The 16263-nt window shown below is 40.8% G+C and overlaps 1 protein-coding gene and 1 pseudogene across 1 annotated transcript in view; one reads left to right on the top strand and one right to left on the bottom strand.

Moving 5' to 3' along the window:
• Positions 1-1475: 1475 nt before the first annotated feature.
• Positions 1476-2879, bottom strand: LOC102816074 (annotated as a pseudogene).
• EPB41L4A (erythrocyte membrane protein band 4.1 like 4A) overlaps positions 2602-16263 on the top strand; it is a 376777-nt gene continuing 363115 nt past the window's right edge. The window contains exon 1 of the mRNA XM_006875509.1: positions 2602-2976. Within this exon, the coding sequence (XP_006875571.1) occupies positions 2878-2976 (99 nt within the window). The 5' untranslated portion in view covers positions 2602-2877. The remainder of the gene's footprint in view (positions 2977-16263) is intronic.

Raw genomic sequence — 16263 nt, 5'->3', positions numbered from 1 at the left:
AACAATCTTTATGAAGGCCAACTCCCAGGCCTTTTTTCCTATGGTATCCTATGGGTTTGACCACCAATGTTTTGGTTAGTACAGAAAGCAAACACATTCATGCCACCCAGATTTTTATTTTATTTTTTTTAGTCCCTGATAAATAGAAAATGCCATATTCAGAAAAGGCTGTTGTAGATACCTGATTTCAAAACTTTGTACCTTCCCTTGTGAGGAGTCTTTAACAGACTTTCTGTCAGTACCAATGCCAGCCTCCCAATAACTACTGGAATTTAATTTTAAAAGGAAAATTTCAAAGGTCATATAAAGCAAATGACAGCAAAACTTTAAAACAAATGATACTTGAACTTGTTTTATTCAAGTTTTTTCAAGAGTAGATGCCTCTACTGAATATTATAAAGAATGAAAATCTGTTATGAAGTCTTTCCATCACATTTGGTATCAGAAACATTACAGAGAAAGAAAACAACAACAACAACAACAAACTGCATAAGCAGAGGACCTAAAACCCAGAATAATAACGTGTCAGTTCATATATAAATTTTGACAAATATTTGACAATAGAAAAAGTTGGACACAGAATTTAATTAGAAATTCAAAACTTGCTCCAATTTCACAGGGAGTTTGGGAGATACAATAGTGACCTAATTCATAGATCTCTATAAAGTTCATGCCAACACTAGCTTTGGAGATTGTGCTGTGCTGATCCAGTTTAGATGAGGCCTCCTTTAGACTTGTTTGTTTGTTTTTTAAACAAATCTCTATGGTAAGAAATTGCTTCTAAAGTTGCAAGTTGTTTATTTCAATTTACCGAGGCCAGTTTGTTTTAAGGTGCTAACGTCCTAGTTATTGGTGGTGGTAGTGGTATACGGTGGAGTCGTTTCCTACGCTGTAAATCTTTATGGGAGCAGAAAGCCTCATCTTTCTCCCGCGGAACAGCTGGTAGTTTAGAACTGCTGACCGTGAGGTTAGCAGTCCGATTCGTAACCATTACGCTGTCAGAGCTCCTTGTCCTAGTTATTAAGCACATATTATTACTGAGCTTTTAATACCATCTGACCATCTGGTGTGGCACTGTAGGATCAACAATGGACTGCGAACCACAAGGTCAGCTGTTCAAACCTACCAACTGCTCCTCAGCAACCCTATACAGGGTGACTTTGAGTTGGAGTTGACTCAAAGTCACTTAGCAACAACAGCAAGTGGTTGAAGAGATACCCCGAAAGCATGGTTGATATTAAAGATCTTGATTTTTCTAAAACTCAGTATAGTCTTCTGGCAGACCTACCCTCAACTTTGCTCTAAATCTGCTGTAACTCTAACTCAGCATTAACTCCCTACTAGTTCTCAGCAGGAGACCACAGATTGCACCTGCTCCTAAGGCCAGTCGGGCTCTTACCGCTTGGCAGCTCGGCCTCGTCTGGGCTGCCTGTGCTCAACACGAGGACCCACCAGGGGTCACTGCAGCCTCAGAGCTATAGTGCCCACAGGTCCTGGACACGATCGGCCGCGCGGGGGGCTTGAAGCCTGGACCGCCGAACACCAGGGTCCGATTGTAACTGCACCCTACCCTTCCAGAGCCAGCTTCCTGTCTCCCCGGGAAACCGACACAGCGAGCAAGAGCTTCTGTCCCGTACAGTGCCGCTGAAGGAACGCAGCGCCCAGGTCCACAGTAGGACCTGCACTCACCTCGCAATTTGGACCACCTCCGCTCCTCCCTCCGCCTCCAGCCTAGACCCCGCCCAGAAGGGGTGCCCCTCCCCGCCTGCCCGGCTCTTGCTTCTCTCAAGGGTATTTTGCAGAATCCCGGGCCCAGCCTAGCCGCACCTGGGTAGCTCCCACCCGGGACACCACCCGCCGTGCCTCCGAAAGAACTTTCCCCAGAGCCGCCGAGGCTTGGCGCGCTCTGGGCGCACCCCGCCCGCCGCGTTCCTGGTCTGGGCGCCCGCTTCTCCATACGCTCGCAGGTCCTCCCACTCGCTGCTTCCCTGAATTTCCTGAAAAAGCGCACTCTGCCGCTTCAGCAAGGCTTTAGCAGAGGAAGAGCTTGAATTTGGCTACTCACAGCCCCCCGCGATGAGCTCTGGAGCCCCTAGACGGGAGCCGCGCCCCGCGACTAGCTGACCTTCCCTCTCCGGTTTCGGTAAGGAACGCGTTGCCCTTTCTAACCCTCCTCTGGCTTCGTGCTGCCTGCAGGTTGGTTGAGGTGGGGAGTAGGGGTGCCAGTCGAGCGGACTGGTGGACGATTCACACCACTGCCTCAGGCAGGGGCGTCACGGGTACCCTTAACACAAAAGAAAAGTCGACCCCTCCCCATTCTTCGGACCGCGCCTGGGGCTGCGGGGCGGGGTTGGAGCTGGAAGTGCGCGCCCGCTGGGGACTCTGGAGGCTAAGAGGAGGCGGGTGCGCAGCGGCCGCGCTCCAGGCGTACGCTGGTGGAGTGGGCTGAGGGGCTCCGAGGGGCTTCCAAGTCCGAGAAGGGCCTCGAGCTTTCGTCCCTCTCTATTTTTGTCTCGTGCCCCCATTTCCAGACGACTTTCGTCTTTCCCAGGACTGTGGTAGGGCCCGCGGCGCCCCCACCTTCGGAAGCATCGGAGCCGCAGGATGTGCGGGGACGCGCCGCCGCCCTCCGCGCCCAATTCCGCCGGCACTTCCCAGACAGCTCCCGGGCGTTGACGTTCTCAGACTTCGTCCCTTCCTTGCCTTGCTCCCGCGCCTGGGAGGCTCAGCCGTGCAGCTCCGGACCGCACCAGGAGCTGCTCTTTTTGCCCTCGCCACGACGAGGACAATAAATTAATGTCTCGCGCTTGAGGACGAGGGGCGGCTCGGCTCCTAGGTCTCAGCTTTCTCGCCTGCGTAGAGACGGCTACAACAGACATGGGCTGTTTTTGCGCTGTTCCGGAAGAATTTTATTGCGAAGTTTTGCTCCTGGATGAATCCAAGTTAACCCTCACCACTCAGCAACAGGGCATTAAGGTAGGCACTGGTCGGGGCACCTTCCGGGGTGGGCAGCTGGACGATCTCTGGAGTTCGCGGCTTTGTCTGAGGGCTGTCACCGGACCGGGCCGGCGGCTACATCTCCTTGCGGTGGGAAGGAGAGGTCGCTGCCCCCGGCGCTCAGATAGCTTAGTGGACGTGTCGGAGTGGGTTAACTTTGAGTTCCTTTATAAAGGAAAGTTTGGCGTTTCAAAAACTCCCTGACGCAGCAACTCTTGGCTTTTAAGTCCTAAGGCACAGCAACGGAGGCCAAAACTTATCAGCACCGGTCTCATCCAAAAGTACTTACTCCCCATTCCCAACATGTATTCCCAAAGAGGTGCTGAATTAATTGTACGTATGGTTTATTTCACCCAGTGTTGAAGGTATGATTTCATTCGGTTTTGCTGAATGTTTTGTTTCCGTGATGGTGGCATGGGGAAATAAACTAGTTCACTCGCTGAAACGTCTGTTGTGATTGTGTTGCCTGGGTTTGTAGTTGGGCATGTAGTTTGGGCTGAAAATAATTTTCCTTTCTTACAATGTAACTGGTTTTATCCCCACATTAAGTTAACTTCTTTTAAAGTGACTCAGCAATCACCTTGCTCCTTTTTGTAGGTTATTAAAATGCAATTACTACTATTAACTTAAAGAACCAAACAAAAAAGCTGTGGGAGCTTGCGGGGAGATCCACTTCCTAAATTTGAATTTATAGCTGACAACCTGACCCACGGGCCTAATTTCACTTTTATCTCATGCAACAACGGAACTACTCTGAGGTGTTACAAATCATTTTGTTTTGTTTCCCTTTCTCCTTCAGTTTCAAATCACTGGGGCCTTTAAGGTAACTAAGCAGCTGAATCTGAAGGGAAGCCTCTCCCCTCTAAATAGAGGTGACCAACTGAGAAATCAAGTTCCCATTGCCAAGTATCCTCTCCTAGTCTTGTCATCTCTGAAGTTAATTGTAATGGGTTAGGTCCTGGGCATACCCTGTTTGAATGAATCACAACAGAGTTACTGTTCTTGGCAACATGTTTTCGCTTTGATATTGCCATTTTTGGTGAACAGAATTCTAGTTCCAGAGGTGTCATTCTCTTGTAAGGAGGAAGGTGAAAAAATGATCAAGGATAGATGCAAGATTGTTAATATTTTCCTTTAAGAAAATTGTTTTGAATAGTATTTCCTTAGTTATTTGAGTAAGCAAAAGTAAATTAGAGTCTTATTTGGTGTTTTCTTTCAAGGCCAAAAATACTAACACTCTTGGTGGAAGACGTTTATATTTTATTTCAGGTGTCTTTTTGTTCTTTATTATGCAGGGACTTCGAAAAGTTCACTGAAATTTTTTATTATCTTTTAGTTCATTTCCCACTGACTTTTAGAAGCACCATCATATGTGTGTGTGTATACCACACACACACAAATTCCGTAAAAGTATGAAATCAGGAAAGGAGCTTACTTTTCAAAAGTAACGTTCTCTGGTGGGCTGTATGGATAGGTAAAAATCACGGAAACCTTAAAATGTCTTAATATTACATAGCTTTTTGATTTTGTTTATATTTGGAGGCAGAAATGTTAGTTGGAAGAACGTAACTGATGATCACATACTAAAACAACAAAGACAGTTTTTCTCAAGTGCAAAGTCTAAAGTCATCTGGAGTGTTAGCTTCCTATTTAAACATGAAAGCTGTGCTCCTGTCAGCTGTGGAGTGTGTACACTATTCTGTCAAGAGAGTAGCCAAGACTTGGGATCAAATGGAATAATTTTGTGAGAGAAAACATGAATAAAAATCCCAATCCATAATTACTTTTTAAAACTCAGTGGTACTTATTTTGTTTTACAAATAGGTTGAAAATTGATGAGTAATTCAAAGGCAATAGCAAGTTTTTAATACTGTTATTTTGGATATATGCCATGTAGCTAAATAATAATTTAAGCAGGCTTTTGTTGGAAGTAATCATTTCACAAACAGTAATCATTTCAGTGTCACAAAAGCATGCCACAATTATTTTGATGACCATATGTGTAACACAGATGGTGTCTGCTGAAGTTAACCACATTATCTGTAACTACAATGCTACCATAAAATGCATGTTGTAAGTACCTATCTACTTGTGGTCTGTACTAAATGAAATGCATATATGTATTTATAAATTCTATAATATATTTGAAAAAGTATCTCATATAGATGATATTTACACAGTGAAAGAATTTTTTTTATTATTTCTTAAGTAATGACTTGGGATTTTCTTTGACTTTTCCCCAGCCTGCCTTTATCATGGAGGATAGATATAATTAATGTATATTGCAATGTTGTTGCTTTAGTTAAGTTTATTGTGTCAATTCCGACTCATAGAGACCCTGTATAGGGTTTCTGAGGAGTGGTTAGTGGGTTTGAACCACCAGCCTTGAAGTAAGCAGTCTAATGCCTAAACTACAGCGCCATACCAGGACCCTATATTATGTTGTTGTTGTTCAGTGCCATCAAGTTGGTTCTGACTCATAGTGTTTCTGAGGAGCGGCTGGTGGGTTTGAATTGCCAGCCTTTCCAGTAGCAGTCCAGTGCTTATCCTACAGCGCCACACCAAGACTCCAATACTGTATTAGGTGAAATTAACGCCTACTTTAGTCTGAAAATGAAATAAGCAATTATTTAAAAGGTAATAGTCAACGAGTCAGAACTGACTCCACAGCACATAACAACAACAACAATAGTCAATAATTAAGGAGCTCTGGTAGCATAGTGGTTACGAATCGGGCTGCGAACCTTAAGGTCATCAGTTCGAAACTACCAGCCACTCCGCGGGAGAAAGATGAGACTTTCTGCTCCTGTAAAGATTTATAGCCTCGAAAACCCTGTACAGGGTTGCTATGGGTCAGAACTGACTCGATGGCACTTAACAACAGCAGTCAATAACTATTATTATGGTGTTTCCTCCCTTAGGATAGTATATTTGATCATTTTGATTACTGCTAACTGAAGTCCAAGTTTGAGGCATCAGTTAGCCTATTTCCCATCATCCCCATGAAATAAAATAGGAAAACCAGTATTTTTTTTGTTTTTCAAAAGTATTTTCTGCTATTTATTTTGAGATGACTTTTTCTTACTCATCTCCAATGAAATGGAACACAGTCAGTTTTGAATTAAAATTATTTATACATTTTATCCCTTAATTAGAGGTATTTTACTGATTCCTAAATAGTTATGTATGAATTTGTTTGCATTATTGTTAATAATAATGAGTTAGAAAAAACTGTAACGAATTAAAGTAGAAATATGAGGGAAACTTGGTAAAGTATTATTCATGTGGACTATTTTTTAAAATAAAATAAATTTAAAATTAATGTGGTGCTTTTTATAAGTAAAGATCATACAAATAACTTTGAAAAACACTTTGGATTTGTTTAAACATGTGTGGTGCTGTGGATTTGTACTGGACTGCAAGATTAGTTTGAACTGCGAGGTCGGTGGTTCCAGCTCACCAGCTGCTCCTTAGAAACCCTGTGAGTCAGAACCGACTTGATGGCACTTAGCAATGACAGCAACATAGTTTGAAAACTTAGTTATACAGTGATTTTCTGTAACATAGATCAAAGTTTTTCATTGAATTAAGAAATTGAAATGTCAGTGGTTACACATCCTTTATGTTAGGATGTTGTTGCTGTTGTTCAGTGCTGTTGAGTTGGTTATGACCCATAGCAACCTTGTGTAGGGTTTCGAAGGAGTGGCTGGTGAGCTTGAACCACTGACCTTGCGGTTCAAACCGACTTTTCGTTCCAGCGCATTAACCCACAACACCATACCTGGACTCCATGTTAGCATGTTGTTCTTGTTGTTGTTAAGTGCCTTCAAGTCGGTTCCGACCCATAGTGACCCAGTGTAGGGTTTTCGATGAGTTTGAACTGCTGACCTTGAGGATCAAACCAACTTTGCAGTCCAGCGCATTAACCCACAGCGCCACACCAGGACTCCATGTTAGGATGAGTAACATTTAAACAGAAACAATTTTCACTTTAAAAAATCAGGAAAATAAAATGCAACTTTGCCTTTTTGTGTTCATAGTGGTGGTAGTTATGTACTGTAGAGTTGATTCCGACTTATGGCCACCCAGTATAAGGTTTCTGAGGCTGTAAATCTTTATGAGAGCATAAATATTAAATAGAGATTTGCATTCTTAACTATCAATTTCCAATGCTTTAAAATGTTTTAGAGAGGTAACTTCTCCTTGACAGTCAGGAAGTCTTTTCATGCAGTTTGCAGTTTGAGTCCTGTCCAAGATTTAAAAACCCAAGTTTATATAAACTGAAAGCTATTGGTTGTATTTGGAGTTCCACAATAGCTTTTAGCTCTTTGTTCTCTGCTGCGTTATCTTTGTTGTTTATTCAAGTAGGGATTTCTACTATGGTTGGCCTCTTAGTTTCCCCATAGTGTTTGTTCAGGGGAACTTTTGTTATATCCTTTATTTTATGTGCTGGAGAGATAGGGACCTTTTCTTTTTGTTAGGAAGCAGAATTTGAATGTAACTCAAGCTACTTTTATATAGGTTGTCATTTGATTAGTAAAACATGTTTAATCGTGTTTGATTATAAATATAATCTTTACAATTGCAGCTACAAATATAAAAAAAAGATTTGTATTTTCATTTCAGCAAGATTTTACTCCTTTGGGTTGCATTATCATGAACAGTGATAGCCAAGATGGAAACTCCACTAACTTTTACGTTTTAAATGAAGTTATCTCCTTGGTCTGCTTGAGTTTGTGAAATAATTCTGTGTTCACATTAATGCTTTCATCAGCATTTTCCTAGTATACTAGGAAAACAATGATAGAATGGGGATTGGAACATTTCACTTACCAATCATTGTAATTTTTGTGCAAATGGATTAATGAAACTTTTTAAGACGATTGGGAAGAAGTGAAAAGCAACTGTTCTTCACAAATTACATGAGGTACATATGTGAATATATATTATCTTGTGTTATCAGTCACATAAGGTACAGAGTCAAGAGACTTTATAAACATAGGCTAAAACAAGTAATAGTACATTAATATTTCTGTGATCAGTTACTAATTAGGTGTGACTGAGATAGAATATACCTTTCTTTCACTTTGAATCCAGATTTCTAAAACTCAAATCAGGTTATTATGTCGTGACTGTGTAAGATGAACAAGTGTATTAGAATGCCCCTCAATTTTACAATGCTCCTCTTTTGTTTTTTTAATTGAAAAAAAATTAAATACTTTTTATTACTTATGATTTGAAAATGATTGAAAAACAATTTAAAGACAAAAACATTGTTATAGTCAGCAGGTTGTTCTCCAGGTGTTTATATTTTCTTAGTTGATTGTTGTTATGCCATCAAGTGGGTTCTGACTCACAGTGGCCCTGTATTATAGGGTTTCCAAGGAGTGCTGGTGAGTTTGAACTGCCAACCTTGTGGTTCAAACCGCCCTTGCCGTTCAGTACTTTATCCCACTATGCCACACCAGTGAACCTTAATTTGCAGTCTTGTTACGATGTTTGTTCTTGAGTTCTCTAAGATTAAACTTGAACAACATTTAAAGTAAACTTGAACCAATGCAGTACTTTCATTGCTTTTGAGCATGGTTGGTTATAAAGTTAAATCTAAATTGTAGGGACAAAAACTGAGATTCTACTGTGATTGTTGTTGTTATGTGCCGTGGAGTCGGTTCCAACTCATAGCGACCCTATACAGGGTTTCTGAGGTTGTAAATCTTTTACGGGAGCAGAAAGCCTCATCTTTCTCCTGCGGAACAGCTGATAGTTTCAAACTGCTGACCAATTCGTAACGAGTACGCTACCAGAGCTCCTTTCTACTGTGATTTGTTGTTGTAAGTGCTGTTGGGTCAGTTCTGACCCATAGCGACCCTGTACAGGGTTTCCAAGGCTGTAAATCTTTATGGGAGCAGAAAGCCTCATCTTCTTCCCACGAAGCGGCTGGTAGTTTCAAAGTGCTGACCTTAAGGTTCGCAGCCCGATTCATAACCACTATGCTACCAGAGCTCCTTCTACTGTGATTAGCCCTATGTTATTTTGACCAAGACACTTACCTGAATCAAGACCCTTCGATGGTTTGTGTGAGTTGTATCCCATAGAGCATGGCCAGACAATTCTTTGCTGTGTGATTCTGTATCATCCATTGTAAGATGCTTAACAGCATTCCTGGCCCTTACACACTGGATTCCTGACATGGCATTCTAGGATAAACACTGGATTGTGAACCACAAGGTCAGTGGTTCAAACCCATGAGTTGCTCCTTGGAAACCCTATACAGGGTCACTGTGGGTCAGAATGACAAGGACACTTAACAATAACACATAAAATGACCTTTCCTCCTGTTGTGACAGTCAAAAATGTCTCAGACATTGCTAAATGTCTCCTGTTGTTTTACTCCAGTTGAGAAACACTGCCGGAGAGGATAGCAGATGATTGCTATACCTTTTTGCCTGAAGTCAGTTTGAACCTCAAGGTTGGCAGTTCAAGCCCACTAGCTGCTCCTCAGAAACCCTATGCAGGGTCACTGTGGGCTGGAACCAACTCTACGGCACTTAACAAAAACCACCACAACAAGCATATGTTCATCTGAACCATCCTTGAAGACTTGAATCAAGTGTCCCATCTGCTAGGAAGCCTTTGAACCAGCCTGCTCAGATAGAATTTGAGTGCTCATTTGAACATTGCATCCCTGTTACAGCACTTAACACATTGTAAGCATTATTTCTAGACCTGTCTGCCTCCTCCAGCTTGTGAGCCTCAACCTGTGATTCCCAGTACTAGAGCTGTACAGCTCATGCAGTAGATGAATAGAGGAATGAATGGAGTGTTACAATTGAAATAGGCCACACTGAAAATCTTCCTTTATAATGAGGATCCTTTGCCATTTTATTTTTACTAGAAAAGACCATGAAAGAAAGTGAATCTTACTGTGAAAATTCTGTTGCCAAGATACTCTAATTTTTACATTGATAATGTGTAGAAAATGAGATGGTACGGTATACTGAATGCAGGCAGCCCATTGAAGAGTTGATTAGCATCTATTTCAGAAAATATGAATCACACCATTTTTGTATTCTAGAGGTAACTATTAAGTCTTTTTCACATTCTTTTCTTTCCTTATTTTTAAATTATAATTTTTCCTTCCAATTTGAGAGAGTTTTGGAAGCAAGACATATTTCATATGTGGATAATGGATCTTATACTTCAGTTGTTTTCTTCCTTGCCTCCTATTCTTTAAACTGAGAAAAGTGTCAGTTGGTTTCACAGTGTGGGTTTATACAATCAGGGAACATCAGTGTGCTTTTTAATCTGGCTTTTCCATCCATTTCACACTTAGAACTGCATAAACTTCATCTGAAACTGGTCTTGGCCTTCATGGAAAAGGTAGTGTCAATAAGTTCAGTGTTTGGTTTTTATAAACCAGTGTAAGTTTTTCAATGGATTCCTAGTGTGCCACTGCAGGATTATGCACTAGACTGTAAGGTCAGTTTGAACCGCATGCTCAGTGGTTCAGACTCACCAGCTACTCCTCGGAAACCGGATGCTGGGTCACAAGATGAGTTGGAACTGACTCCATAGCATTTAACAACAATAGCTTGAGTTTTTCATTCTGTTAAAAAGTATATTTTGTCTTCAGGGCTATTATAAAAGTGACAAATCAGATCTGATTCCCTGTGCCCCCTGCCAGTCTCTTTGAGATTTACTGCTTTTGCTCCTGCCTTTTGTTGTTGCTGTTGGTAGTTGCCAGTGTTAGACCTTATATATAACAGAACAAAATCTGTCCTGCACCACCTCCATCATTGTTGTGTTTGTGTTTGTTGCTGTGGCTATTATATCATCTCATGCCTCTCTCATGGAGGAGTCCCCTCTTTACCAAACATAATGCCCTTTTCTAGAATTGGTCTTTTTTGATGTTGTGTCCAAAGTAAATTAAAGTTTTGCCATCCTTGCTTTTGCTTTGAAGGTACATTCTGGTTGTATTTCTTCCAAAACTGGTTTATTCATTGCTTTAGCAGTCCACGGTATATTCAGTATTCTTTGCCAACGCTACAATTCAGATGTTTTTAGATTATCCTGCTTTGGGTAGTAGGATTGCCATTTGTTTCTATGCCATAAGTTTTGCTTCTCATTCTGATATATTATGATTAGCCAGGCTTCTGCTATCACATGTCACAGGCATAGAATAGGTGTGTTAAGTCAGGAACCAGTCAGTTTAGTTTGTGACTCAAAAAGCTTGTAACTACAGTTTGGAGAGTGTACCGTTCTCAAAAATCTGGACTGCATTCCTGTGCCCTCTGAGCCATGTATTCATTTCCCGCTGTTTTTTTTTTTTAAGTAAAATAACCACTCTTCTTTAATCACTCTTGCTTATTGTTAATCATTTTCTCTGTAACCAGTCTCATAGACACTGGTAATTTGAAAGAGAAAGGTTGTGACTTCCAAATGTGTGATAAGTTTGTTTTCCTGGGAAGGATATTGACATGCCAAGAGGAAGTTAGAACAAGAGAGATGGAGGCAGATAAGGAAAATGGAGAGGTGCCTAGTGCTCACCCTCACAGACAATAACCAAAAGGTCAGATAGCAAGGGAAGAATCAGCAGAGCAAAACTGAAGAGAGATTCGAATGCAGTAGCATATTGTTTAGAAATGACATATTCTGAGCACATGAGAAAGTATAGTTAATAATGCTGAGAGTTCCCAACTTTGTGTTTCAAGAGTTGGTTAGAAAGTGGGTTTTTTTTTATAATATAGTATTCAATATAAACAGTGGCTTGTAGTAAGTGTCAGGTCTGTCCCGTCTAAGTTTTTAAAATTTTGGTTCCACCTTGCTCTTCATTTAGTGTGGTGTTTGAGAAAACAGTCTTGTAGGCTCAGCTGTCTTAATTGTCACTTGTCAAATTGTTTTTTTCTCTGTTATCTTTTGTCCAGGCCTTCTTATTTCACAGCCTCCTAACTAGAGTGCTGTGTGACCACCTTCAGTGAGTGCCCTTTCCTTTCCCTTCTGAGCCTCTGCTCAAATCTTGACTCTGCCATTAATTACTGACTTTGTGATTGGGTGAGTGCCTCTTCTTTGTTATTGTTTTTGTTAGGTGCCATTGAGTCAGTACCGACTCATAGCGACCCTGTGCACAACACAACAAAACACTGCCTGGTCCTGGGGCAACCTCACAATTGTTGCCACGCTTGAACCCACTGATGCTGCCACTTTGCCAGTTCATCATGCTGGGGTCTTCCTCTTTTTCTCTGACCCTCCACCTTACCAAACATGATATCCTTCTCCAGTGACTGGTCCCTCCTGACAATATGTCCGAAGTATGAGAGACGAAGTTTGGCCATCTTGGCCTCCATGGAGCAATCTGGCTGCACTTCTTCCAACAAAGATTTATTTGTTGTTTTAGCAGCCATGGCACTTTCAATATTCTCCTCCAACACCATAGCTTAAAAGCATCAATTCTTCTACGGTCTTCCTTATTCACTGTCCAGCTTTCGCATGCATTTGAGGTTACTGAAAATACCATGGTTTGGGTCAGGTGCACCTTTGTCCTCAAGCTGACATCTTTGCTCTTCAACATTTTAAAAACGTCCTGTGCAGCAGATTTGCCTAATGCAATATGTCATTTGATTTCTTGACTGCTGGTTCCATGAGTGTTGATGGTTGATACTTTTGTAGTCTTTATATAGTCAATAAAGCCTTTGCATAGTCAATAAAGCACAGGTAAACATCTTTCTGGTATTCTCTGCTTTCAGCCAAGATCCATCATCCTACATCAGCAGTGATATCCCTCGTTCCACGTTCTCTTCTGAATCTTGTTTGAATTTATGGAAGTTCTCTGTTAATATATGCTTGCAGCCGTGTCTTTATTAACTTTAGTAAAACTTTACTTGGGATCTCAAAGATACTGTCCAATGATTTCCACATTCCATGGAGTCACCTTTCTTTGGAATGGGCACAAATATGTATCTCTTCCAATCAGTCGGCCTGATAGGTGTCTTCCAAATTTCTTGGCAGAGATGATTGGGTGCCTCCTGTGGTGCTTCACTTTCTTGAAAGATTTCAATTTATATTACGTGAATTCCTGGTGCCTTGTTCTTTGCCAGTTCCTTCAATGCACCTTGGACTTCTTCCTTTAGTATCATCGGCTCTTGATCATATGCTACCTCTTGAAATGGTTGAATATCAACCATTTCCTTTTGGTACCGTGACTCTGTGTATTCCATCCATCTTCTTTTCATGTTTTCTGCATCATTTAATAATTTGCCCAGAGAATCCTTCAGTACTTAAAGCTGAGGCTTGAATTTTTTCTTCAGTTCCCACAGCTTGAGGAATGCTGAGCATGCTCTTCCCTTTTGGTTCTCTGACTCCAGATCTTTGCACATTTTGTTGTAATTTTTGACACTGTCTTCTCGAGCGGACCTTTGAAATTTTCTGTTCAGCCCTTGTACCTTCTCATTTCTTGCATTTGCTTTAGCATCTTTACACTGGAGAGCAAGTTTCAGAGTCTCTTCTGATATCCATTTTGACTTTTTCCTTCTTTCATGTCTTCTTAATGACTTTTTGCTTTCTTTATGTATGATGTTCTTGATGTTATCCCACAACTCTTCTGGTCTTCAGTCTTTAGTGTTTAATGTATCAAATCTGTTCTTCGGATGATCTCTAAATTTAGGTGGGATATATTCAAGGTCATATTTTGCCTCTCATGGTTTTGTTTTCATTTTCTTTAGTTTCAGTTTGAATTTGCATATAAGCAGTTGATGGTCTGTTCCACAATCTGCCCCTGGCCTTCTTTTGAGTGATGATACAGAGCTTTTCTATTGTCTCTCTCCATAGATGTAGTCAGTCTGAGTTCTACGTATTCCATCTGGCGAGGTCCATGTGTATGGTCGTCTCTTAACGCTGTCTAAAGAAGGTATTTGAAATGAGAAATCATTGATTTTGCAGAATTCTATCAAGCAATCTCCAGCATCATTTCTATCACCAAGGCCATATTTTCCAACTACTGATCCTTCCTCTTTGCTTCCAACCTTTACATTCCAATCACAGGTAATGATCAATACATCATGATTGCGTGTTTCATCAATTTCAGATTGAAGAAGTTGGTTGGTAGAATTCTTCCAATTCTTCCTAACTGACTTTAGTGGTTGGTGTGTAAATTTGAATAATAGTAGTAGGCTTGGTTCTTGGCATTCTGATTTAAAAACATAAAAAAAAATTAATTGAACATAAATATGAGTGTTTGTTTCTGAACTCTCATTTCTATTCCATTGACATACGTGTCTGTCCTTAACACTGCTTATTTATTTTTATGAGTTCTTTGATTGCTGTTGAGTAGATTCTAAATCATGGTGATCCCATGTGTTTCAGAACTGTGTTCCATATGGTTTTTAATGACTGATGTACTGTAAATCGATCTCCAGGTCTTTCTTCTGAGGTGCTTCTGAGATGTGTATAATTGTAGCAGAGAAAAACACTCCTACTTAAAGACATTGACATTTAATATTTTGAGGAATTGTTTCTTGTAACCACTATTGAATCCTCAAGAACCTAGAAGAGTAGCAGATACATTGTTGTTGTTAAGTGCCATTGAGTTAGTTTGGACTCAAGCTTTCTGAGGAACAGCTGATGGGTTTGAACAACCAACTTTTGGTTAGTTTTCCATAAACTTGTTGTTGTTGTTAAGTGCTGTCGAGTTGATTCCAACCCATAGCGACCCTGTATAGGGTTTCCAAGGAGCAGCTGGTGAACTTGAACCACCGACCTTGCAGTTCAAACGACTTTGCAGTCTGACGCATTAGCCCACGGTGCCACACCAGTCAACGAATGATTGGAGGAGGATTTTATCCTGTTACTATTGCTTTTGTGATGTGAAACTGCTGCACTTGAATATTTAGATTACCAAAATTTTGTGCTCAAATTTAGAGTATTGCTATTTCATGTTCTTTAAAGGATTTGCAGCCTCTTTCAGAGGTATAGGAAAAAAAGTATATTTGTATACATTTTATGTATAACTGTAGTTTTGATCAGTGAAAATGTAGCAAAGTTAGAAAAAATTTTATGGTCACTTAAATATGTTGTTTTTATTTTTTACCTGGAAACATATTAAGAAATTGTTAGAGATTTTTCCTGAGTAGTGTAATACAACATGTGTTATTCCCAGGAAAATAATATGAATAATTAGAAGAAAAATTCCTAACATGCACACCGTACCCCTTCCCTGTGACTTCCTTTCAATCCTTCAGGAATCAGTGATTCCTGGCTAACCTGCTAACCTGGCAAGCTTTCAGGTAAAGCCTAGTAAGTACGTATTACTTTATAGACTTTGATTGAAATCCCCCATGATGAGGGCAGTTGTAGGAAATCCAAGTGGTGCTGAATTTGGCATAATACAAACTTTATTATAATGTCTAAATTATACATTCTTTAAGGTTGGCAATATTCACTGCTGTTAAGTGCCATCAAGTTGGTTCTGACTAATAGCAGCACCCTTTTGCACAACAGAATGAAATATTGCTTTGCTTGAGCCCATTGCTGCTACCGCTGTAACAAACCATTTATTTGGGGTCTTCCTCTTTTTCTCTGACTCTCCACTTTACCAAGCATGATGTCCTTCTCTAGGGACTGGTCCCAACTGATGATATGTCCATAGTGTGAGAGACAAGTGTCGCCATTCTCGCGTCTAAGGGGCCTTCTGGTTGTCCTTCTTCCAACACAGATTTGTTTCTTTTTTGGAAGTCATGGTGTTTTTTTTTTTTTTTCCTCAGTTTTTATTGTAAATTGAGTGATAGTTTACATGGGAGAGCATCAGATTTACATTCATCAGATTGTATTTTGTTTCATTGCAATGATTACAATCCCCTCCATGTATCATCATTCAACAGCATTTGCTTCCATTCCCTGTTTTGTTTTGTTTTTTTTTTTGGATGTACACTGAAGCACTCAGGAATACATAACCATTCAAACAACCAAAGGGTACACCGCCTCAAGCCTGTCCCCTGGCTGTCAGCACACAGCCCCTCTCCCTCCCTGAGTCCAGAGTCCCTAGCCGCTCCATATCTCCATGTCATCATCTCTGTCTCCATCTGTGGCGTACTGCTTCTCTGGATAGGGTCCCGCACTCCGCTCTTCTCCCTTAATCGTCCCAGTGTCCTCTGTTCCTGGACTGCAAGATCAACCACTCCTCTCGTTTTGTTACAAAACGTATCTTTACATTTGCAACACTCACAGTCAGTCCTGATAGTAATTATTCACTAATGAGCCACAAGAGTCTTATCC

This window comes from Chrysochloris asiatica, unplaced genomic scaffold (assembly GCF_000296735.1).
Source record: "Chrysochloris asiatica unplaced genomic scaffold, ChrAsi1.0 scaffold00330, whole genome shotgun sequence".
Classification (NCBI taxonomy): domain Eukaryota; kingdom Metazoa; phylum Chordata; class Mammalia; order Afrosoricida; family Chrysochloridae; genus Chrysochloris; species Chrysochloris asiatica.
This window is presented reverse-complemented; position numbering and strand designations above follow the sequence as displayed.